Genomic DNA, 24738 nt, shown 5'->3' on the forward strand with positions numbered 1-24738 from the left:
AAATTTAATTCATTTTAACTTGAAAATAAGAACTTTCAGGAAAGTAGAAAAAGGTCATAAATAATGTCAGGGTTTTACAATTACTGAAAAGTTGTGAATCTATTATTTAAGAAACAATTTTCCCATTTTAGAGTTCCTATAATGAAGAAAATTTTAAAGTACAATTTTTTAAAGAGTAAGTTCTTTCCTAATGCTGCTCTGACAAAACCTTTATTTATCAAGAAATTCACTTGGAACCTCACTACAAGCAGGCCACCCCACAGGACAAGCAGCCACGCATCCATCAGTTTCAGCAGAGCCTGGTTGCTCAGAGCAAAGACATTACACCTGTCTTGGCTCAGCAGGCACAGGTTCATTGCCCTGTCTCTTCTTCCACTGTATAACCTGATGTGACAAGCAGCAATGAGTTCTCCACGGTGTACACCACTGCACTGCACTCTACCACAGTAATTCCACAGACGGCAATGAGAGATTCCAGGATTTTTCCCACAGATTCTTCCCCCCCCCCCCAATCCTTTCCGACTCTGTGAAATCAACTTAATACACATTCTTGAAAGCTCAGAGAGCTGACTGAATCAATACTGCAAGAGCATGATCTAGCTACCCTTCCTCTTTCCAAATCCCTAGATATGAAAGAAACAGTAGAAGGCAGGTAGGATCAGACTGAAAGAGGAAACCAGAGCCCCAAAATCCAGCTAGCGGGGGCTTCTGTGGTGCTCTTTTCTAGATGATGCACACTGGAAACAGGAAAGAACTGCACCCAGACAACCATTAGAAGGATTAACTGAGGACTAATTTCCTACCTTGTAATTCTACACTAGCACCAAGCATGTCCACGCAGACATGTGTTTCAGGATTTTTGTAGATTCTCTTTATCAAGTTGAGGATGTTCCTCTCTATCGTGGACATTAGGAACAGAGAGAGAGGGATGGTGTCCAAGAGGTGTATTAACAACCTGACAAATACTAAGACCAGATACCAGTGCTCCCCAGTCAGCTGTATGACCCTGCTCCTCTCCCATATCCCCTAGAGTACTCAGATATCATATTCACAGCAAAGTATCTGGAAATCTCAAAAATAGAGATGAACAAACAACGAACACCCCCAAGAATGAAGGAAAAATGAGAGAGAGGAACCAAGTTCATCAAACAGAAGCAGCAGCACCCAAGAAAACCTGCTTAATGAAGCACTTTCGGAACTGTTAAAATAGAAAAACAAAATATGCTCCACTGAATTAATGAAATGTAGTTCTACAAAGAAAATTAGTCTTGCATCAGACTTCTCACCGACAACTTTAAAAGCAAAAAGATGACAAAAATATCTGAAAAACGTATCTTCAAAGTTGGGAGAAAAATGATTTTGAATATATATTTCTATATCCAGTCAAATTAGCATTCAAATGTGAAGACATTTTAGACACACAAGGACTTGAATTTTTCAAAAATCGTCTCTGAAAGGGTTAAAAACAAAACAAAGCAAAATAAAAATAATCCAAGAAAGGGACAGGGAGGCCAAGAAATTCATAAAATTAAGTAAAAAGTAAGTATTTATTACAGACAAACACAAGCAAACAAGAATGTTAATAACCAAAAAAGAAGTAAAAACAAACTGATTCTTATTTGTAGGGTAGGAGAAATAATGTGAAATCTAGACATTAAAAGTGGACACCAACACAAAAAGAAACAGATTACACATCGTGCAAACCACTGCAGGGGAAAAAGCAAAGAGAGCTTGCATAATCTAACAAAATATGGGAAAAGGCAATAAATAATAAGGCAAATGAAAACCACAAAATAAGACAGGACAAGTCCGAACACTCTAGTAATATTAAATATAAATAAATCAAATTCACCTATTCAAAGACTGATTCATAGATTAGACATGAAATACTGCTATACACAGGCGTACCTCGGAGATACTGTGGGTTCTGTTTCAGACCACTGAAATAAAGCGAATGTTGCAATAAAGCGAGACACACAATTTTGTGTTTCCCAGTGCATAAAAAGTTACATTTATACTATACTGTAGTCTATTAAATGTGCAACATCATTATGTCTAAAAAAGATACTGTACATACCTTAATTTAAAAACACTTTACGAGCGGCACACATTCTCAGAATCTCCTGGGGCTGTGTCACGGGCAAAAAATTAAAAAAACAAACAAACAACAAAAAAAACTTTATCAAGACCCTATCTTTACAAAACTTTAAAAATTAGCTGGATGTGGTGGTGCACACCTGTAGTCCCAGTTACTCAGGAGGCTGAAGTGCGAGGACTGCTTGAGCCCAGGAGTTCAAGTCTGCAACGAACTATGATCATGCCACTACACTCCAGCCTGGGCTACAGAGGGAGTCTCAAAGAAATTTAAAAAAAAAAACTTATTTCTAAAAAATGTTAACAATCATCTGAGCCTTCAATGAACGAGTCAAGGCATAATCTTTTTGCTGGTGGAAGTTCCTGCCTTGATGTTGATGGCTGCTTACTTATCAGGGTCATGGTTGCTGAAGGTTGGCATGGCTGTGGCTATTTCTTAAAATAAGACAACAATGAAGTTTGCTGCATCATGTGATTCTTCCTTTCATGAAAGATTTATCTCTGCCATGTAATGCTGTTTGACAGCATTTTACCTACAGTAGAAATGCAGAACCTCTTTCAAAACTGAAGTCAGTTCTCTCAAACCTTGCCACTGCTTTATCAAACTTACTATGTGAGTTTACATAATAGTCTAAATCCTTTGTTGTCATTTCAACAACGTTCACCACATCTTCACTAATAGAATCCATCTTAAGAAACCATTTCTTCACCTGCGTTCATGGATTTAAAAAAATTAAGATTAAAAAAAAAAAAAAACACCACTTTCTTTGCTCATCCCTAAGAAGCCACTTCTCATCCATTCAAGTTTTATCATGAAACTGTAGCAATCCAGTCATATCTTCAGGCTCCCTTTCTATTTATCTTCCTATTTCCACCACATATGCAGTTATTTCCTCCACAGACTGTGAACCCCTCAAAGTCATCCATGAGGGTTGGAATCAACTTCTTCCAAATTCCTCTTAATGTTGATATTCTGATCTCCTCCCATGAGTCACGAATGTTCTTAATGGTGCATCCTTTCCAGGTTTTCAACTTATTTTGCCCAGATGGATTGGAGGAATTACTACCTATGGCAGACACACCCTTACAAGATGCATTTCTTAAACAGTAAGACTTGAAAGTCGAAATTACTCCTTGATCCATGGGCTGCAGAATGGATGCTGTGTTATCTGCATGAAAACATCATCAATTTCCTTGTACATCTCCATCAGAGCTCTTGGGTGACCAGGTGCATTGTCAGTGAGTGGTAGTATTTTAAAAGGAATCTTTTCTTCTGAGTAGTAGGTCTCAAACAGTGGGCTTAAGAAATTCAGTAAACTATGCTGTAAATAGATGTGTTGTCATTCAGGCTTTGTTGTTCCATTTACAGAGCACAGGTAGAGTATATTTGACTTAATTCTTAATGGCCCCAGGATTTTCTAAATGGTTAATGAGCATGGCTTTAACTTTAAGTCACCAGCTGCATTTACCCATAACAAGAGTGTCAGCCTACCTTCTGAGGCACTGAAACCAGGCAACGACTTCTCTCTAGCTATGAAAGTCCTACATGGGATCTTCTTCCAATAGAAGGCTGTTTTAGTTGTATCAAAAATCTGTTGTTCAGTGGAGCCACCTTCATCAATTACCTTAGCTAGATCTTCTGGTTTCTCCATCAGCACTTGGTGTTTCATCTTGTACTTTTATGTTATGGAGATGGCTTCTTTCCTTAAACCTCATGAACCAAACTCTGCTAGTTTCAAACTTTTCCTCTGTAGCTTCCTCCCCTCTCTTCGCCCTTAGAGAACTGAAGAGAGTTAGGGCCTTGCTCTGGATTAGGCTTTGGCTTAAGGGAATATTGTGGCTGGCTAGATCTTTCACCCACACCACTAAAACTTTCTTCATATCAACAATAAGGCTGTTTCACTTTCTTACCATTCATGTGTTCACTGGAGTGGCACTTTTAATTTCCTTCAAGAACTTTTCTTTTGCATTCACAACTTGACTGTTAGGTGCATGAAGCCTAGCTTTCAGTCTATCTTGGCTCACCATGTCTTGCTCGCTAAGCTTACTGATTTACGGCTTTTGACTTAAAAGTGAGAGATGTACCACTCTTCCTTTCACTTGAACACCCAGAGGCCACTGTAATTAATTGGCCTAATTTCAATATTGCTGTGTCTCAGAGAATAGGGAAGCCCAAGGAGAGAGAGAGATGGGGGAATGGCTGGTAGGTGAAACAGTCGGAACACATACAACATTTATTGGTTAAGTTTGCTGTCTTATATGGGTGCTGTGTCTGGCACTCCAAAACAACTACAATAGTAACATTAAAGATCACTGATCACAGATCACCATAAAAAATAAATAACGACAAAGTTTAAAATATTTTGAGAATTACCAAAATGTGAGAGAGAGGCATGATGTGAGCATATGCTATTGGAAAAATGATGCCAAGAGACTTGCTTGATGAAGGGTTGTGGTAACCTTCAATATGTAAATAAACAAAAAAACTGCAAGATCTGAGACATGCAATAAAGTTATGCACAATAAAATGAAGTATGCCTTTATTGTTTAAAAGGGATAAATTTAAAGCAATGACAAAACAGACTTTAAGGCAATATGTATCAAAGAGTATACTTTTGTATTGATAAAAGGTATAATTCATCATGTAAAATATATGAGAAACTTTTAACATCTTTATTGCCAATCAAAGCTTGACAATGCCATGTATAAAGCAAAGAATGGTTAAATTACAAAATTCACAGATCAGAATAGAAGACTAGCATTATTCTCTCAGAAAATGACAGGTCAGAATAAAAACATGTAAGGGGACAAAGGAACAAACTGCATAATGCATAATCCTAAGTATGTATAAAAACTCCAACTATACAAATATTTTAATCACATAAAGAATAGTCACCATGGTATGAATTACCATGTATCAAGCCACAAAGAAAATCTAAAAATAGTATCCAAAGCAGAAACCAATTGGGCATAAATTAACTTCAGTGTACTAAAATCAGTAAGTTAAAAAACAGACAAAGAGAAAAATAAATCTATCCATTTTGAATTTTTTAAAAAGGAACACCTTTCTAAATAATCTTTCAGTTAAATAAGAAACCAAAGATAAATTTTAGCAATGAACAACAACTGCAGAGTGAAACCCCTAGGACGTCCTCAGAGATTCTGGGAGAGGGCATCATATAGCATCAAATCACACAGCATTCAAGTTAAAGATGTACACATCAGATATTGCCAAATTGTCTTCTAAATAGCATTAATAAACCATTTGTTAGAAATAAAAGACACACAGAAATAAGCTTTTGATACATGATGCTATTAAAAAATAGAAAACTTCAAAGATCCTAGAAAGAATAAAGAAAAAAAGACATCTAAAACAAAAAGTATAGTTGATAAGTAAAATCAAATCTGATTTTTTGAAAAGAATAATAAAATAGACAATTCCTCAGTGAATTCTCAAGACAGAGGACCAGCATACTATAAAACACTTATTTAAAAAAAAAATAAAGCTTTTTTATTTAGTAACATCTCAAAATATAATGTCTGATTTTAATTTTTGTGTATGCTCATTTTAGTAAACATTTGTGAAAAATCAGACTACTTTTGGCATGATAAACTAATAGTACATTAACAGAAAGACACCTGTCCATTTTTTAAAAATAGCAATTCTATATTTCAATCACGCATCACACAATATGAATTGAAATAACTATAAATAATGAAAATGAAAATGTTACCCATGAACTCCACCCAAGCCTACTTCACCAACACACGGTAATCATTTATCAGACTGGTGAACATCTTCCCAAGTGGTTTTCTTTTCCTTTTTTAATAGCTTTTTAAAAGTTTTATTATGCAATATTTAAGATATAAGGGGGGAAAAAAGGAACATTACAATGAACCCCTGTGTACCCACCACTCAACTTAGAAACATCACCAATACAGCTGAAAGTCTACAGATATGCCTGCCCCTTAGAAGTAAACTATCTTGCTCTCACGCATTCTTCAGAGTTTACTACATGTAATACACGTGCACATACTAGTAAATAATATATGACACTGCTTTGTATGTTTTAAAATTTTATATAAATGTTGGCTGGGCGCGGTGGCTCATGCCTGTAATCCCAGCGCTTTGGGAGGCCGAGGTGGGTGGATCACAAGGTCAGGAGATCGAGACCATCCTGGCTAACACAGTGAAACCCCATCTCTACTAAAAATACAAAAAAATTATCTGGGCATGGTGGCGGGTGCCTGTAGTCCCAGCTACTCGGGAGGCTGAGGCAGGAGAATGGCGTGAACCCGGGAGGTGGAGCTTGCAGTGAGCTGAGATCATGCCACTGCACTCCAGCCTGGGTGACAGAGCGAGACTCTGTCTCAAAAAAAAAAAAAAAAATTATATAAATGTCGTAATGTCGTATGTACTCTTCATCAATTTGCTTTGTTTCCCTTAAAAAGTATGCTTGAGATCCAATCATGTTGGCAAAAATGTTTAATGTTCACCATATATAGAATTCAATATGAATACTGAACAAATTATTCCCCTGCTATACATTCAATAATGCTGTTAAAAACGTTCTTTGAAAATCTCTTGTATACATAAGTGAGAGTTACTCCAGAGTGCATATGTAGGAGAGAATTGCTGGGTTACCAGATGTGTACATCTTTAACTTTATCAGATACTGCCAAATTGTCTTCTAAATAGTGTAAGAGTTCCTGATAGTCTATGGTCTTATCAATACTTAAGTTTTGTCTGACTTTAGTTTTTCCCAATGTGAAAAGTATGAAAGAGTATCTTACGTTTAATAGATTTTAAAGAGTACCTTATCTTTAATAGGATACTCTTATTAAATTTGCACTAATGAGGTTCAAGAGTTTTTCATATGTAGACATTTGTGTTTCTTCTGGAAATTCCTGGCTTCACTGTCTGATTAGAATGGCTCCATTAATCAAAAATCTCCACTCACATATGCTAAGGAAAGACTTCAGTGAAGTCTAGTTATCTGTAGTAGGCAGAAACCGCTCATTAACCCTTTCTTTTCCAGAACATGATAGTCTTAACATGAAAATCAGTGTCTTGGTGCACAAAGTATTCAACATAACATCAACACTCTTCAACGTTAAGTGCACCTTTGTCATTAATCCTTTAACCTGCATTTCAAGTTACCACAAATGCAAGCAGAATACTTACATGTATGAATCTGACATCATGTGCATGTAATATTAGTACATTTTTTCCAAGATTAAACTAACAAAAAGCTGACTGCACCTTCTGATCAACAAATCCTTAAAAAAAAAATTAAGCACAAATTCCTACATGAAATTCAAAACAAATACAATCCCAAGAAGACAAAGTTGACACAAATTGAAAGGCAGTAAATGCTTTCACCACAAATAGATAAATCTTGACAAGTGAAAGAGCACAAAGTGTGGAGAGGGAAAGAAGGCAGTTAGGAATGCCAAAGGTACCACAATTCCAGAATCCACCATACAGAAAGCCTCTGTATGCCAGTTTCCTATTCTGAACAATGAGATGGACAATAACAACCCCACAGGTCACTGTGAAGAGTAAACAAGATAATATGGGACTGCTACACCTGTACCTGATTCAATTCTATATTATGGATAAAAAATGAAGCAGACAGGTCAAGCATTTGTTCAAGTTCACAGTTAATAAATGATTCTAATACCCAAATTATTGACACTGCACTGTAATATTTACAGTACCTTTCCAATATGGGTCTCCAATGATTGTTAGAGGATATGCACAGAGGGGAGATGGCTAAAGACAGCCACTAAAATAAAAATCTAAGATAGGAAAAGCATTGGGACCTTAAGAAAAAAATTACAATGAGCAGAAAAGAGATTACCTTAAATGGTAACTTACTCATTTTCCTTTGTACTCACATATATACTTTAGACATGTGCCATCTAAAGGTTGAAATCAACAAATTGCCAGCTTTAGGAATATACGGCATTTATGAAACCCAATTTGCTAGTTAAGGCCAATTAAATTCTCTAGACATCATTTTTAGATAAACAACTGATTTGACCAACTCTAGCTGGCAGAATTCAAGTGGCCAAATACTGGACCGAGGTTACCTACCTACTGCAGGTGCATCATACTCATCACCAAGCAGAATTTCTGGAGCAGAATATGCAAGAGATCCACAGCTTGTAGTGAGCTTCTTCCCTGGTTGAAATTTGTTGCTGAACCCAAAGTCTGTCAACTTTACAAGACCTTGTTTTTCAAAGAAGACTACATTCTCTGGTTTTAAGTCTCTGTGAACCACATGGAGTTTATGGCAATAAGATATAGCATGAACTATTTGAGCAAAGTACTTCTTGGCCAAGTCTTCGTTAAGACCCTCCTCATGTTTCATTATATAATCAAACATATCTCCTCCATCCCCAAGTTCTAGAATAAGATATAGTTTGGTCTGAGTGTCAATAACTTCATAAAGGCGGACGATGTTAGGATGCTGCACTAGTTTCATGCATCTCACCTCCTGGAAAAGATGACCAGTAGCTAGAGTGTCCAGTTTTGTCTTGTCAATAACTTTTACTGCCACCTTTTCACCCGTAAAGACATGCCTGGCAAGTTTAACCACAGCAAAATGGCCTCGACCCAAGGTTTTATCCAGATCATATAATCCAGCAATCTTTCCATCATACCCTCGCTTAAATCCCGCCATGCTGGTCCAACAGAAGAAAAAATATTTAGACTGTTTGAAATAGATCTTCTCATATAAGAATATCTGGTGAATACAAAAAATTCATTTTCTATGTCGTCATGGATATCTACAAAATAAGAAGAGAAACAAAATTAAGTTTCTGTGACTTTTCTTCACAAACTTTAAAATCAGTTCATTTTTTTTTTTCATTTTAAGAGAAACTTGAAGAAAATAAATTGAGATATAAAATGAGTCAGGGTAATTCATAACAACCTATTTCTATATTTAGACTTTATATTACAAAGGCTGAGAATTTAAATACTATATTAAATTTTTGCAAACTGAAAAAAAATTAGTTCATTGGAAGCAATTTTTTGGTGGTCAGTAATAAGAAAACTGGCAAGTTTGACAAATATGTTTAAAAAACAAACATTTTCTAAATGTAATTTTAATTAGTGTCTTAAAAAATAAGGCAAGAGTTGACAAGGGAAAACACAAAGAATAAACATTTGGACAGAAACCCAACAACTTTTCAGTTTCCCCAAGACCAACACCACTTCCTTTAAGTGCAAAAAAAAAGAAAGAAAAAAAGAAAAAATCCATTCTGTGAAGGTTTCTCCAACTCCTTCTCTCCTCAATATCTCCAGAGCACCTTGGGACACCTCTATTCTATGTGGTCGTATTCTACAGGTATTTGGGTACACCATCTCCTCTATCCTGACAGCAGCAGGTTCTCAGGGATTTTCTATTCTAAGATTCTATTTTTTTTCTTCTACTTTCCCCCAATACCTAGAACAGTGCTTACAAATAGCATGCAATCAAAACTGTCTTATTACATTTTGAAATGCAACTTTTTCCAAAATGTTTCGGAGGTAATTGTTTGCTCTTGCATCACTATTGTTTAGGATAAGCACCTGGCACACAGTAGGTGCTTAACATATTAGTAAACATACTAACTTTGACTTTTTAAACTTATAACTGAACTTATATAAATTTTTTGAGGGGGTTCTAGGTATGTGGTAGTAGGTACTTAATAAATATTTGCTAATTTACTGGTATTCATCAGTTATGCTGATTTTTAATGATCGTTTTCCAACTCTCAATCACAACCCAGCATAACGTGATTATATTCTAAGAGTAAACAGGCATGCATTCTTACAGATGATTTAAAGATCATTTGGTTTTTAAGAACCACATTTCATACTGTGCTTAAAAATTTCAACTTTTATAATAAATGAATAGAAATAGGTTCCCCATAAATTACACTGACTCAGAAAAACAAACATGTATAAAATTAAACAAGATGCAACTTTATATCTCACAGGCTGAACCCTCACTTTTTTTTCTGACCAACATTTAACAGAACTGAGTAACAAAATCCAATGAGGAATACAGCAACCTCCTAAGGCCAGCTCTCTCCCATTAGTCAGTATCTATCCCTTTGACGAAGCTTTTTCTACGGCTCTCAATATACAGTTTCACATTTTCAGTTACATATTAAGAGCATTAATTATTGAGTCCACTTAGATAAAAAATATCCCAAAAAATGAAATTTGACATATAATGGGTAAGATTTTTTTTAATTTTTAAAAACTGTTATTTATTCTTATTAGAGACAGGGTCTTGCTATGTTGTTCAGGCTGGTCTTGAACTCCTGGCCTCATGCAATCCTCCTGCCTTGGCCTCCCAAAGTACAAAGATTACAGGCTTGAGCCACCGTGCCTGGTCAGTCAGCACTGGTCTCATTTTTATAGCTAAGGCAATAGGCTGCTCTAGGTACAAGTGACATTAACTGCAAAAGCTAGGATTCACACCTAATTAATAAATTTCAAAGTCCACATTCTTTATAAACATTTGGCCACTCTAAACAATGCCCCATTTTGGATAATATCATCTTAAGAGTTAAAATACTAACTATAAAAGAAGCATAAAGTCACTTTTATATTTATACCACTTCAGAAATGATCTGAATCACATACCTAGAACCCCCTCAAAAAATTTATGTTAAGTTAAATTACAAGTTCAAAAAGTCAATGTTAATATGTTTACTAATATATTTTTTGCATTTTGGTAATTATTGTAATAATAAATAGCACTACCATTTACTGAATGAGTATTACACACCAGTCACATGCCACATACTTCACATCATCCTCATTCAATCCTCACAATTCCCCTCAGAGACAGGAATTATTAGCTCCCCTTTGAGGCACAGTAACTTGGTCTAGGTCAAATGGCCAGTGTGTAAAAGAGCCAGGACTGAAACCCAGGGCTGTCTGACACCAAAGTCCGTGCTTTAAAACATTATGCTAAGCTGTGTTTGCAAATTGATTTTAGAACCAAAATTATTAATCCTGCTATTAAGATTTTTAAATAAGAAACTGATACAATGCCTAGGTGTTGGGAGGTGGGGGAAGCAAATTTCTTCTATATGTATATTATCCCTGTCATCTGAACTAGTAACTTTAATGACAGGATTAACAGGAAAATCCAAATTGAAAGACCTTGCTTTATTTGGACAGTAGTTCCCCAAAGAAATTTTAATTTGGTATATTTAATTTTCAAATATAAAAACTCGGGGGGGGGGGGCAGGAAACTAACTTTAAATATTTTAACTTCAATTAATTATAAGGGCAATAATTATGCTTAAAATTCTACCCAAGTCTATGTTTCTATTGCATAAGGTTGCAAATGCCACTTTAGCTTTTAAAACACATTCCTTCAGGCTGCCCCCAAGGTATATAATTTTGTTCTTTTCATCTATCATTTTAGTTTAGATGTGTTCCTGGAAAGTTACATAAATCAGATTTTATAAATGAATCTGATTTTTGAAAACAAAACTGTTTTTACTACAAAAATAAATGAAAAATTTTTTTTTCAGAGCCTCAGACACCCACAGATAAGTACTATTAAACCTTAATGTTTCTCTTCCCACACCTGTGCCAACAAGAGGGCATGGTGAAATAATTTTTAATCTACAGCAAGCTCATGGGAAAGAATCTAATTGGTATCTTCACAATGAGTACCCTATAGTGAAACAATCACTCTTACTACCAAATAATGTCCTTTTTTAATGAGCACCCCTTTTCCATAGTCTATGAAACCACAATTAAATTGTATAGCTAAGAACAGGACACTATGATTAATTGAAAGTTGAGACGAAAAACATCCTCGTTAGTGAACATCTTTTTAAATACTAGTCTACTGTCCAATCCTACTATCAAGTACATTTTGAGTTAGAGTACAAAGTAACTAAATCGTTTTTTTGATCTTTGAGGATCTTGCAGCTCCCAAAAGTCATTCTGAACATCAATGCCGAATGTTAAGATGTGGCTTATATAAAGGTGAATTTGTAATGTCTCCAAGACATACCCTGCAAACTGCATACTGAATAATCCTTGTTATCACAGTGTTTTGTTAGTTGCTTCCTTTTCCTAAAAGAAAATACAGAAAAGATTCAGATTTAGTTGTATTTGTTTGAATTTTGCTTAAAGTCAAAATACATACTCTAAGGCTGGATCTAGACAAATGTATAAAAATGGTAAAATTTGTCTTTAGTAACCCAGTTTCCCCCATTATCCTTCTGCCTTCTGTGAATTACAACTCCTTTAAGTGACCTTTAGTAAACAGGGATTTCAGAGTGAACAGATTTTTCCAGGTAGACAGGTCAGAAAAATTATTCCACTGGAATGAAGAAATAATAATGAACAAGGCCGGGCGCGGTGGCTCACGCCTGTAATCCCAGCACTTTGGGAGGCCGAGGCGGGTGGATCATTGAGGTCAGGAGCTCAGGACTAGCCTGATCAACATGGTGAAACCCTGTCTCTACTAAAAATACAAAAATTAGCTGGGTGTGGTGGCGGGTGCCTGTATTCCCAGCTACTCAGGAGACTGAGGCAGGAGAATCACTTGAACCCGGAGGCAGAAGCTGCAGTGAGCCAAGATGGCGCCATTGCACTCCAGCCTGGGTGACAAAGTGAGACTGCATCTCAACAAAAAAAAAAAGAAAGAAAAGAAAAGAAAGAAAGAATAATGAACAGTACAATTGCCATTTTTTAAATGCCTCCTACAACAGGCCCCAAACTCACATTTCACTGAATCCATGAAACTGCATGCTAGGTACCATGAAGCTTAACTTGCCTGAGAAGCAGCAGTCTCTAGCTCCAATTATGCTCAGCCTGGCATCAAAGCCACCCAATCTCTAGGAGCCCCTACAGGCTCATGAAATACTCACACTACAGCAGCCAAGGAGGGCAAGCTTTACAACACACTGTCCTCCAGAAGGCAAGTGGAAATCACTTATGATGCCAGCATCAGGGATCACACAAAACACCTTCTCCATCAGAGGCCCGCCACTTGATAGTAACAAAGAAACTATCACCACAAACAAAAGGAATGTGAGCAAATCACTTATATCCAACTTCGTGGCACAATAAGGGAATACTGACTGAGGTAGCCTTGCAGGTCTTTCCATGAAAATTAACTATTACATGAATAACAGAAAGGCCTAAACATTCACATGACGCCAACATAGTAATTTACACTATACACTAAAGGTAAGAGGTGTCCAAGTAAAGTTCAAATGCACTCGGGACAAAAGGAGTAGTAATTTACACTATACACTAAAGGTAAGAGGTGTCCAAGTAAAGTTCAAATGCACTTGGGACAAAAGGAGTGCAAGAGAATGGGGGAAGCAAGATAGGAAAGGTGAAAGAAGGAGGAAAGGTGGTTGACCTCTGGATATGAAAGCAAGTTCCTGCCAGGAATGAGGGAACAAGGAGCAAGAGTTCTGCAGCACACATAGGGCTGGCAAAGCCATGGGCACAGGTCTGTATCTAGTGACAGACGAACCCTGGGATGCCTACCTGACTGGTCCTTCAGCTCCAAGAGGGATATGGTAGCTCCTTCCACTATCCTTGCCTGTTTCTCTTTTTCCAGCAGCCCCTGTTTCATCCCTAGTCTCTGTGGTAAAGCAGTGTGGTAGTACAGTGGTAAGTACTGGTTCTAAAGACCAACAACCGCATTTGAATCCCAGCTCACCAATCACTAGCCAAAGGAACTCAGCAAGTTCCCCTGACTTCTCTGTATGGTCAGTTTCTTCATCAGAAAATGTTAGTAAAAAGAAAACAATCTCATAGGATATGGTGAGGATCAAATGAGTTAATACAGGTAAAGTGTTCAGAACAGTGCCTGGCACAGAGTAAGCATTCTGTAAATACCAGCTAGCACCACCACCATCATTGTTACAAAGATGACATTCCCACCATCCAAGCAGAAATTCTTTTAGCTGTTTACCCTACGTCAAGAGAATGAATTCACCAAACTATTATCTCTCTTGCTTTCATAAGAGAGACCAGTTCAGAGACTGAACTGTTGTTCAGTTTCCTAAAATAAACTAAATTGAAAATGAGTGCTATAAGATATAGGAAATAATGTCTCTAGTTAGGCATCAAAGTCTGGGGGTTTTTCAATAAAACAGCTCACAAAATCTAAGTATTTGCTTTTAAAATGATATCAATATAATTTTCTAACACATTTAGCTTTTCAAAAAGGACTTAATACTCCTTTACATTTTTTCACATCAAATATATTCTTATAGAAAATCTCAAAAACAATTATGAAAGAAAAATCTGTTTAGTTCAGGAGAAAACCACAATTAGAACATATAGACTAGTAAAAAAAAGGGGGGGGATTTGGAAAACAAAAATCCATTATCCCACCCTTTATGATAACATCTGTTTACATTTTGGTATAGATTCTTTCAAATTATTTTCTATTTATAATATATGGCCAGACACAATTTTAAAAAATAAAATGGGGATAATACTTAGGGGCTTGGCGGGATGTCAGGGTAAAAAGAGATTTGTAACTATTTTCACAATACTTCTCTCCAAAAAACAAGTTGGAAAAGTTAATACAAGACTTTCACTTTAGAAAGTTTAGAAAATGCATAAAAGCACAAAAAAGAAAATAAAAATCACCTCTACGCTCATCTAGGATGACTTCTCATCAGGTCCGAGTGTACATCCTTTATACTTACAGTTCTTTACAAAGCTAAGATTTTGGACATGAAGTTTGATAACTACTTTTTCCTCTACTTTAAAAAGTGAACATTTTCCCATGCACTAAGTTCTTCTAAATCAATATTTTAAATGACTATACAGCTAAGATAACATGTTTTTAAACAGCAACCACTAAATAGGCCGTTCTAAAGCAACCTTTTTATTTAGCACAGGCATATAACTAGGCTGGACCTAAATGAAATAGGCCAACTTGCCAAGAGTGCTCATAATATAAAAACTTGTGTCTGAGAAACAAGTACTGTTATGTGCTGCAAGAATATACTGATGTTCTCCTACTAAAGACAGCAGAAGCAACTGAAGCATGTGGGTGTGGCTAGAGAAGAGGAAGGAAGTGTGGGTGGCCCTACACACGTTTTGCAAGCTGCTGAAAACAGTTGTAGAACCAGCTTCTGTTAAACCTACTATCAATTTGGAATTCACCCTGTTATTCTTGTTAAAACTCACTTTTAGCTTTTCATCAACATCATCACCATTGCAGTCTCAACTGTACATCAAACAAATGCCTCTTCCTCACACCTCTTAGAGAGGCAGGGACAAAACAGTATGCTCAACAAAGGCAGCTCTGCCTGGATACCACTCTGAACCAATCCATGGCATGAGAAAGTAGAGGAATTGAACAAAAACGGCTGTGCACAAAAATTGTACTACTTCTATAGCTTATCTACAGTAATAAACATTTTGTTTGGAATCTAAGTTTTCCTCCAAAATCAGATCACCAATATTCCTCTCAAACATTTAAATGCTTAAATACACACACACACACACACACACACATATATGCACCAGTATATCCATCTAACACAGACAACTAAAAGTTGAGTTTTTGCAAAGCTCCACTAAAACTGCATTTAAGCTTCTTACACATAGAAATTATCTGGTATCTTTTACAAATACCAAAAAATGAAAACTGTAATCCTTACTCCTGAAAAATAATAGACCAAACTGTACATCTATAGAAAAACCAACTTAAGTAGAGGAACTAACACTCTCTCAATGGTATTACCAACCTGATTTTACTGCTAAAATTTTTTAAATGGTATAGGCTGAAAGGAAGACAGTAAACTAAGTCTTCCAGGAATAACCTTTAGGTCAAGCAAAATAAACACAACCCTATCATGCAGTCACCACTGCTGTTTTCTTTATTCAAAGTAAATATCTCAGCCAGGCATGGTGGCTCACATCTGTAATCCCAGCACTTTGGGAGGCTAAGGCAGATGGATGACCACTTGAGGTGAGGAGTTCGAGACCAGTCTGGCCAACATGTTGAAACCCCATCTGTACTAAAAATACAAAAGTTAGCTGGACATGGTGGCATGGGCCTGTAGTCTCAGCTACTCGGGAGGCTGACGCAGGAGAATCGCTTGACCACAGGAGGTGGAGGTTGCAGTGAGCCGAGATCACGCCACTGCACTCCAGCCTGAGCAACAGAGCAAGATTCAGTCTCAAAACAAAAAAAAAAAGTAAACAATATTTCACTTTCTAATGATAGCATGCCTCTTCCTAGGAGTTATTAATATGAGCTATAAACCAAAGATAAGAACCATTAACAGGTCAATAGGTCCTAAGTTGTAGAAGAATTCAGTTTTTCACTGGATTGGTTGAATATTACTATGCGGTTACACAGTTATCAGTCTGCAATCGCTGGATGGGATCAAGATGGGATCTACAAATTAAAAGAGTAAAGTCCATTTATTATTAGAAATCTTCTTTTGGGCAATTTGTACTCCTAAGTCTCTAAGAAAGCATTTTCCAAGACAAGGTAGCTGCCTACTAAAGTATGTTCTTCGTTTTCATCAATTTTGATGGACTAGGGGCTGCTGAGGGGACTAGGAATGTCATGGTGAGAAGCCTGTTCCACTTTTTTGAGGCAATGATTTGGTTACCAATGCAGAATCCTTGAAGCACTGGTTTGAGTAATCTTATTTCCTCTAAGTAAAACAAGCGCAGTCCAGCATATATCAAGGAATTTGAATGTATTCAGGAGTTAAGCAAATCATTAACTCATGTATAATACTTAGTATTTGTAGAGAGGAAGAGATTAACATCCAAGCCACAAGACCTGGACCAGCAACACAGACAATAAGTTGAAATTCCTAAACAGATTCTGTCTCTTGTTAAAGTGACGAAAAATGCTAAGCATGTCATCTTTCTACCTATGGGTAAGTAGGATTTAAAAAGTAGTATGGTAACAATTCCAGCATTAAGTGTTCACATAATAGTAATGACTTAAACAAAAGCTGGGTGTATAGAAATTACTCCAAAATAAACAAAGCCAACCCACAATTACTACTGTGCCCAGGAAAACAGAATATTAAGTTATGGAGAATTTTAATAATCTAAATCTCTTCTGATCTAAAGCTTTTATTACCACTGTCAAAACTCACTTTAACTCCCTACCATCTTTTTATTCCTCCTAATATTTTGATAAAAGTGATCATTAAAAAATGGCCAAAAAAGAATCGTGACACAGAAAAACAAAAAACAAAAAAACTAATCAATAAACCAAAATACTGGCACCTAACATTTCACTGACTTGGACTCAAAAACAGGTTCATTCCAGGGATTCTCTTCCACTGGTGGAGCTACAAGCAAGCTACCTTTCTGAAAAACAATTTGGCAGTAAGTGTACAGGTTGAGCATCCCTAAGGTGAAAATATGAAATCCAAAAATGCTCCAAAATCTGAAACTTTCAGTGCTGACAAGACACTACAAGTAAAAAAAACCCTCATGTGACCAATCACAGTTTCTATTAATTTTTGAGAGGAAATGCAGTCATAACTTGGTTTCATGCACAAAATTATTAAAAATGGGGTATAAAATTACCTTTAGCATATATGTACAGGTGTAAATGAAACAGAAATTAATTTCATGTTTAGACTTGCGTCCCATCATTATGTATATTGCAAATGTTACAAAATCTGACAAAATCCAAAACACTTCTGGTGCTAAGCATTTTAGACAACAGATACTCAACCTGTCTCACGAGCCTTAAAATAATTAATATCCTTGACAATAATCTTACTACTAGATTCATGTCTCAAATAAAGATGAGGACAAATATTTACATTCAACAATGTTCAGTGATATTTATACATGCAAGAAAAAATCAAATAATCTAAAGGTCTACAATAAGGAGATGGTTAAATAAAACACAACATACCCAATGTTAACAGTATGCTACCATATTTTGAGGCTATTTAATTTCATGGGAAAGTCTCACAACATAATGTTAAGTTTAAAAAAAAATTGTATATACCAAACTTCACAACATATAATCCCGATCTTTTTTTTTTCTTGTGATAGAGTCTCTATCACCCAGGCTGGAGTGCAGTGGCACGATCTTGGCTCAATGCAACCTCCGCCTCCCAGGTTCAAGCAATTCTCCTGCCTCAGCCTGCGGAGTAGCTGAGACTATAGGCACATGCCACCACACCCAGCTAATTTTTATAGTTTTTTTTAGTAGAGATGGGGTTTCACCATATTGGCCAGGCTGGTCTCAAACTCCTGACCTCAAGTGATTCACCTTGCCTTGGCCTCCCAAAGTGCTGGGATTACGAGGTGTGAGCCACCATACCTGGTCTGTCCCAATCATTTTTAAAAAGCATATAATCTGTATGAATGTATATATTTTAAAAACTTAAAATGTTAAATTAGTAAGATTACAGAATATTTCTTCTCTTTATGCTTTTCTGTTCTTTTAAAATTTTTGACAGTGAATATGTGCTGCTTTTATACTCCAGGAAAGGCAGAGGCTACTAAATTTTTGACTTTCTGTACATAATTATCCATTCCATTTACTTTTCCATTAAGACATCTAGGAAATACACCAATTTTTCTGAAAATACACTGTGTACTATACTATCTAATGCCTATTTATGTAATGTTAATAAACAAGGCATATTCAATGAAATATTTACTTCCTCTGAGAAAGAGGGTATGCAGCCCAGCATGGTGGCTCACACCTGTAACCCCAGCACTTTGAGAAGCCGAGGCAGGCTGATCACCAGAGCTCAAGAGTCCATGCTGCAACGACCCGAGATCAGCCACTGCACTCCATCCTGGGAGACAAAGCGAGACCCTGTCTCAAAAAAAAAAAAAAGAAACGAAAACAAGAAAAACAAATAAAAGAAATAAAGGTATGCAACTGCTTCAGTCTGAATAACAGAAACACTAAGTCATTTTCATTAACAAATAATTTGAGCCTTAACTGTACAGGACACAACACACAGTCCCTGTCCATTCAAATCTTAAAAATGATTTAGGAAAATAGGATCTACAGTGCAGCAAACCACCATGGCACATGTATATCTATGTAACAAACCTGCACATTCTGTACATGTATCCCAGGACTTTAAAAAAAAAACGAAAAGAAAATAGTATTCACATATAAAAAGAGAAATAATTATACAAGTGAGCCTAGGTGAGGCATGTCAGAGGAAGAATAGAGGATACTATAGAAGGCAGGCTCACCAAGGACAGGGGCAGTCCACAGACCAGGGCTTATCCTTCAACAGGAGAAGAGGAACACAATTTCTGAAAGTGGGGTAAACAAGCAACAAAGTAAGAGTGCCTACTGCTGGCTGGCTTAGGAAAGGAGAACACCAGTTTGCGTAAAGTGATGACTTGGGGGTAGAAGTGAGATAAATTTAGTAAACTTAAGAAAGGCGGCTGATCCTGAAGAATACCTAATGGCTCATCATTTAAGCAACGGTGCTGGACAAAACAAATGGAAAAGTTGCCATACTAAATAATTCACCACATATCTGTGTTTGAATTATACTTAAGTTTAGTCAAAGTGTCATTAAAGAATAAAAAATGCATAGGAAAAGCCTCTCATCAAAGAGCCTCAATGGAAGAGGAAAATCCTTTACATATTAACATGAAAGCAACACAGAAATAAGCTTATTCGAGAATGTAAACAAATTTTAAAAGTTCATTTTCACTACAAAGTTTCATAAAACTCTAAATTTTTGTTATAGCTTAATAGATCTCTCTTGTTATCACCCATATACATACTACTAAAAATCTATTACTAACCTAAACAGGTTTATACAGAAACGAGTAAAGCAAACCATGGATTTTTCTTTGTCTTATTTCTAATTTTTAAAATGTCTTTTGCTGCCACAGTTGCCCATTAGAATTCCAGTTTTGTCTGAATGCAGGTCTCAAAATGAGGAAACAGATTTTAATTTCTAGGAATCTATGCATGTACTGCACTTTTTACATTTATTGTATCATTTAATTCCTTAAGAGTGATACCCATTTTACAAATGAAAAAGCAGCGCCAATGAGGTTAAGAACTCACTTTGTCCAGGTCCTATACCCAGTTAAGAAGTTGCCTGGGTTGGGTTCTAGTCCTTACCAACCCCTGAGCCTTGCTTTTTTTTCCCTTAAACAATATGAAGTTTTTACCTACTCCTTTCTAATTCAAAGAAAAACAAAGACAGTAAAATTAATATATTTTGACATCTCTAGTGTTCCTCCAATTATGCAACTATGCATAATTATGCAGGTAACTATGCAAGCTACCTGCTCCAGCTGTCTTAAGGGGAAGAAATTCATCTAATAAACATTAGATGTTTAAACATTAAGAACACATAATTCCATTTAAAACTTTCTGAAATGTTTAGAAACTGCATCTCAAGTTGAGAAAGGAAGTTACAGGAAAACAGCCATTCATAAAACAGGCTGAGGTAATTATTGGTCATCTAAAAATGGAAGGGTCCCTTGAAAATAACTTCACACAATTGTTTGCATACAATTTTGTGACAGCAAGATTCCTTCCCAGACAACAGCAAGTAATTCAGGTAAAATTTAAGCAGGTTTTGTTTTCCCCTTAAAAATACTGTCCTTTATTCTTTCCCAAACTGTAATTTTGATGTATTTTGCAAATCATACTCTTTCCATTTGTTTCTGAAAAAGCATCTTCCTCACAAGAGGATTAGGAAATACTCAGAAAACAGATAAGTAAAGGACAAAAACCAAGCCCTGAAACTGTAGACTGAATATTCTCATTCCAAATTTCTTTAGTACCATTCATAAAACTTTATGCCAATAAAGAGAGAACTGTTTAACATGCAAAAAATCAGGTAAAGCAGAAAGTTAAACTTTACTCTAAAATATAATCAGCCCTGTTTCCATCTACCTATACACCGTAGAAAGATTCAATCAAGCTCATGAACATATCCTTCACCTTACCTACTTACCACATTTGTGTGTTGAGGATGTTAAGGATCTATTCTTTCAGCAATTTAAAGACATACAATACATTATTGTTGACTGTGATCACCATGCAGTGCAACAGATCACTAAAACTTATTTCTTTTTAAGTTACACAAAATAAATTTTCAGTTTCTGAAAAAAAAAGTAATCACTCTGTTTCTGTCCACTATTAAATAAAAAGGTTGTATAATATTACAGCTGTTTTTAAAAAGAGATCCATGAATATAGTACACTCTAGCTTAATAATCTATGAATATTTGTTAGTATATTGGCCTAAGTCTAAAATGAACTTCATATAAGTCATACTGTAAGAGTAAAACTTATATTAAAATATCTACAATGTCTCTAATATAGAAGAACCAACATAGCTAAGTATTAAAGCAAACTTGACTATTATTCCCCTAGCTATGCAATAGAGTAAAACACAATAACTTAAGTGTGTGTGTATACACATGGGGGCGAGGGAACATCAGAGGAGGAGCTAGGATAACAGTCCTAAGGTTCCACATTTCAAAGTACCACCTAGTTAAGTTTTCTTATCATCTTCACCATGGAAGCACACTTTAGGAATGATCAAAATTCATTTATTAAGCACATATGCAGAGTGGCATGACAGCACAGTGGAAAGAGCACCACAGGATCTACAGCCCAACAAGTTACTCGACTTCCATGAAAAGGTATATCTTGATAAAATAAAGATAATCACCACCTTGGACAGTTACTGTGAAAGCTAAATAGGATAATATATATTAGCAGGGTGTGAGTAGAATACAAACCACCTAAGGATTTTATCCCCCCAACTTTAGAACTGGCCTCCCTCCCACAAGATTACAGTATTTGAGAGGGGTTGTATATATAGTTCTCCATCTCATTTTTATCAGTAACCTCATCCCCTATTGGCCCAATAAACTGGCCCCTAAACACCTGTACTGGATACTAGGAAGGTCCCTGTCTCAAACTTGTTCACAGTCTCTCACGGGAACAGATATGCAAAAAGAGGTGTTCTTTTCTTCTAAATCTGCCTTGGAGAATGCCACAGACAGCATTCTGGAGAAATAATTTTTGTGTGTTTGAGCTAAGAACTGAAACTGGCAACAGTAAGGAAGAGGCTTTTCAGGAAAGAGACCCAAGGATGTTTAGCGTGACTCAGACAACAATATATGCAGAGCGTAGGGGACAAGGTCAGGCAGGTTGGTAAGAACCAGATATCCAAAGGGTCTTGTATTCCATGTAATTCATCAATTTCTACTTCTTAGGTCTAGACTAGCCCTTACCCGTGCTCTAAGGCCCAGCTTAAAGGACGACTTCCTGACCATCCCCTTGCCCTCCCCAACTCCCTGCACATACCAGCTCCCTATACTCACAGTACCTCGTCCTTTGCCATTATGACCCTTATCACAACTGTGAGGTCATATAATTATTTGTGTGACTGTGTGGTTAATAATCTGTGTCCCCCATTAAACTAAATGACAGGCTCAGTTCACGTAAGGATCATGTTCATTTTATTTAGTTCTTTATCCCAGGGCCTGCCAAGTACAGCATCTACTCAAAATATACAGATACATTTTATTAAACGAACAAATGAAGGCCACCATAAAGAGCCAAAAAAAGAGCTCAAGAAAAATCCTGAGCAGGAGAACGGCAATCAGAGACGATGGTTTAACAAATTGCTCTGGCAGCAAAGTGAAGATCAGACTGAAGGGACAAGAATAGAGCTAGAAGACAGGTAAGAAGACAACTGAAAATATCTCCAGGTAAATTACTTAAAGACTTAAAAATGAGAGCAGCTGATATGGGCAGTGATGATAACGTTGTTGTGGAGGAGACACATTTTGGAAGTAGAATCCAAGAACTCAATGCACAGGAGGCTAAGCAAAGGCAGAAATCCAGAATGACTCTAGTGGAGAGTGGTAGCTGGTGATGCCATTCTCTCAGACTGGACTTTCAGGACAGGAACATCTACAACATGCTAGCAGAGAGTAGAGGATTTGCTTCTAGTTCTGAAATTGTATGACTGAAAAACAATTCAAATCCAACCCGGCTTTATTAGAAAGGGTGTGGTTTCTATAACAGGCTGATAAAATCAACAAATTAAAGATCAGATTTTTTTTAACCTTCTTCACCAAGACACTTCTTGGTACAGACTATATACCAGGCATTACTTGGGTCTGATAATGTAGAGATCAAAGAAGTAGTCTCTGCCTTCAAAGAACTGGCAGTCTTGTGGGTTTAAGAGAGAGAACTGCATGTCAACAACTAAGAAATTGAGGCCTAGTGAGGCTGCGATTTGACCACCGTTATGTTGTGTAATCTAGGCTCCTGAAGCATTCTATCAACCTATACTAAACGCTCCCGACAAATATTAGTCAAGAGGGTATGTGTTTAGATGTACAGATAGACCTAATCTTGCTTTGGGTTTGAAGATACTCCAAAACTTAAACCATGTCAAATGATCAACTAATGACCTCTGAGTCCGAAGTAACTTTTGAGTAGCCACATGGCAGCAGACTAGGGGGCACAACAGCAAAAGGAAAGGGAAAGAGGACTGATTTGCTATGGAAGAGCCTATCTGAGCAGAGGCCAAATGCTGGCGATGCCAAAGCAGACTCTCAGGAGGCTCTGGAAGTGACAGCAGAGAAAGAAATGTTCAGGGAGGGCAAAACAGGAATCCTCTTTAGACAGGTTCCTTCCCTACCACCAGCAAGAAATGGTTTCCCATGAGACACAGAGCCACAACCCACAGCAGATGTGCAGAAAAGCAGATGAGGATCAATGACATAGCTCTGGATTATCCAGAGCAGACAACACAGTTCCAGTGCTCACTTGTGAGGCCATTAAATCTGAGGAATTTCATACCAGCTCTTTCCAAAGTTAAAACAAAACACCTCACCAACAACCTTCTCCTCCATACCCCAAAGCAACTGCCCCATTTCTCTCCTTCCTTTTCAAAGGCTTTAAGGAAAGAACAGCTGCATTGTCTCAGCCTTCTCAACTCCCTTTCACCCACTTGGATCTATGTTCTTCTCCCACCACTTGACCTTGTCTTCTGAACCCTCTGAGCCTTTTCCCTTCTTCTCTGCCTGGGAATTCCTATTCTTCAAGACCAGTTTAACCATCACCTCCTCTGTGAAGTATTTCCATGTCAGGCTGTTACTGCCGCCATCCTTGTGCTTCTGCAGGGTTTTCCCTATGCCTCACCACAGTTCATCTGCTCGTACTGATATGTTTACCTTGGTGTTCCCCAATAGCTTCTAAGAACCTAAAGTCAGGAACTGGTTTTTACTCACTTTTCTACTGCTGCCCTCCCTCTACCTTAGGGCCCCCAAAAGAGACACACAAACATTCCACAAATAAATGATCAAAGGTTAAGTTTATCTTCAGAACTGCTAGGATCCACTCAATTTTTCTACCTAAGTTGTTCTAAGTTTACCTGCACATACATACACACTGGGAAATACCTAAATTCTGAATAACAGTTTCCTTACTAAAGTATCTTAGTTATAAACACTCTATCTTTTGGTTGTTAAGCAAACTGGGATGCAGTTACATTAAGTCTAGAGTTTCTCATCTACGTTTTTAATTCCTAAGATTCGGGCCTATAGAAAGTTCACTTCTACCCTTTTCTTCCTGGGCGGTGTAAAGAGCTCTTAGGATTAGACAAGCTGCTACAG

At 36.8% G+C, this 24738-nt stretch overlaps 1 protein-coding gene across 4 annotated transcripts in view; it reads right to left on the reverse strand.

Moving 5' to 3' along the window:
* Positions 1–24738, reverse strand: part of SNRK (SNF related kinase) — a 65263-nt gene that overhangs the window by 38372 nt on the left and 2153 nt on the right. For 2 of the 4 annotated variants that reach the window (XM_026454868.2, XM_026454870.2), the window contains exons 2-3: positions 12135–12196; positions 8195–8889 (exon numbers count right to left, since the gene is read on the reverse strand). The exons of 1 other annotated variant lie outside the window; for it this stretch is intronic. In XM_026454868.2, the coding sequence (XP_026310653.1) occupies positions 8195–8783 (589 nt within the window). In that variant the 5' untranslated portion in view covers positions 8784–8889; positions 12135–12196. The remainder of the gene's footprint in view (positions 1–8194; positions 8890–12134; positions 12197–24738) is intronic. One more of the 4 variants, XM_026454869.1, reaches the window with a different exon arrangement.

This window comes from Piliocolobus tephrosceles, chromosome 2 (assembly GCF_002776525.5).
Source record: "Piliocolobus tephrosceles isolate RC106 chromosome 2, ASM277652v3, whole genome shotgun sequence".
NCBI classification, from domain to species: domain Eukaryota; kingdom Metazoa; phylum Chordata; class Mammalia; order Primates; family Cercopithecidae; genus Piliocolobus; species Piliocolobus tephrosceles.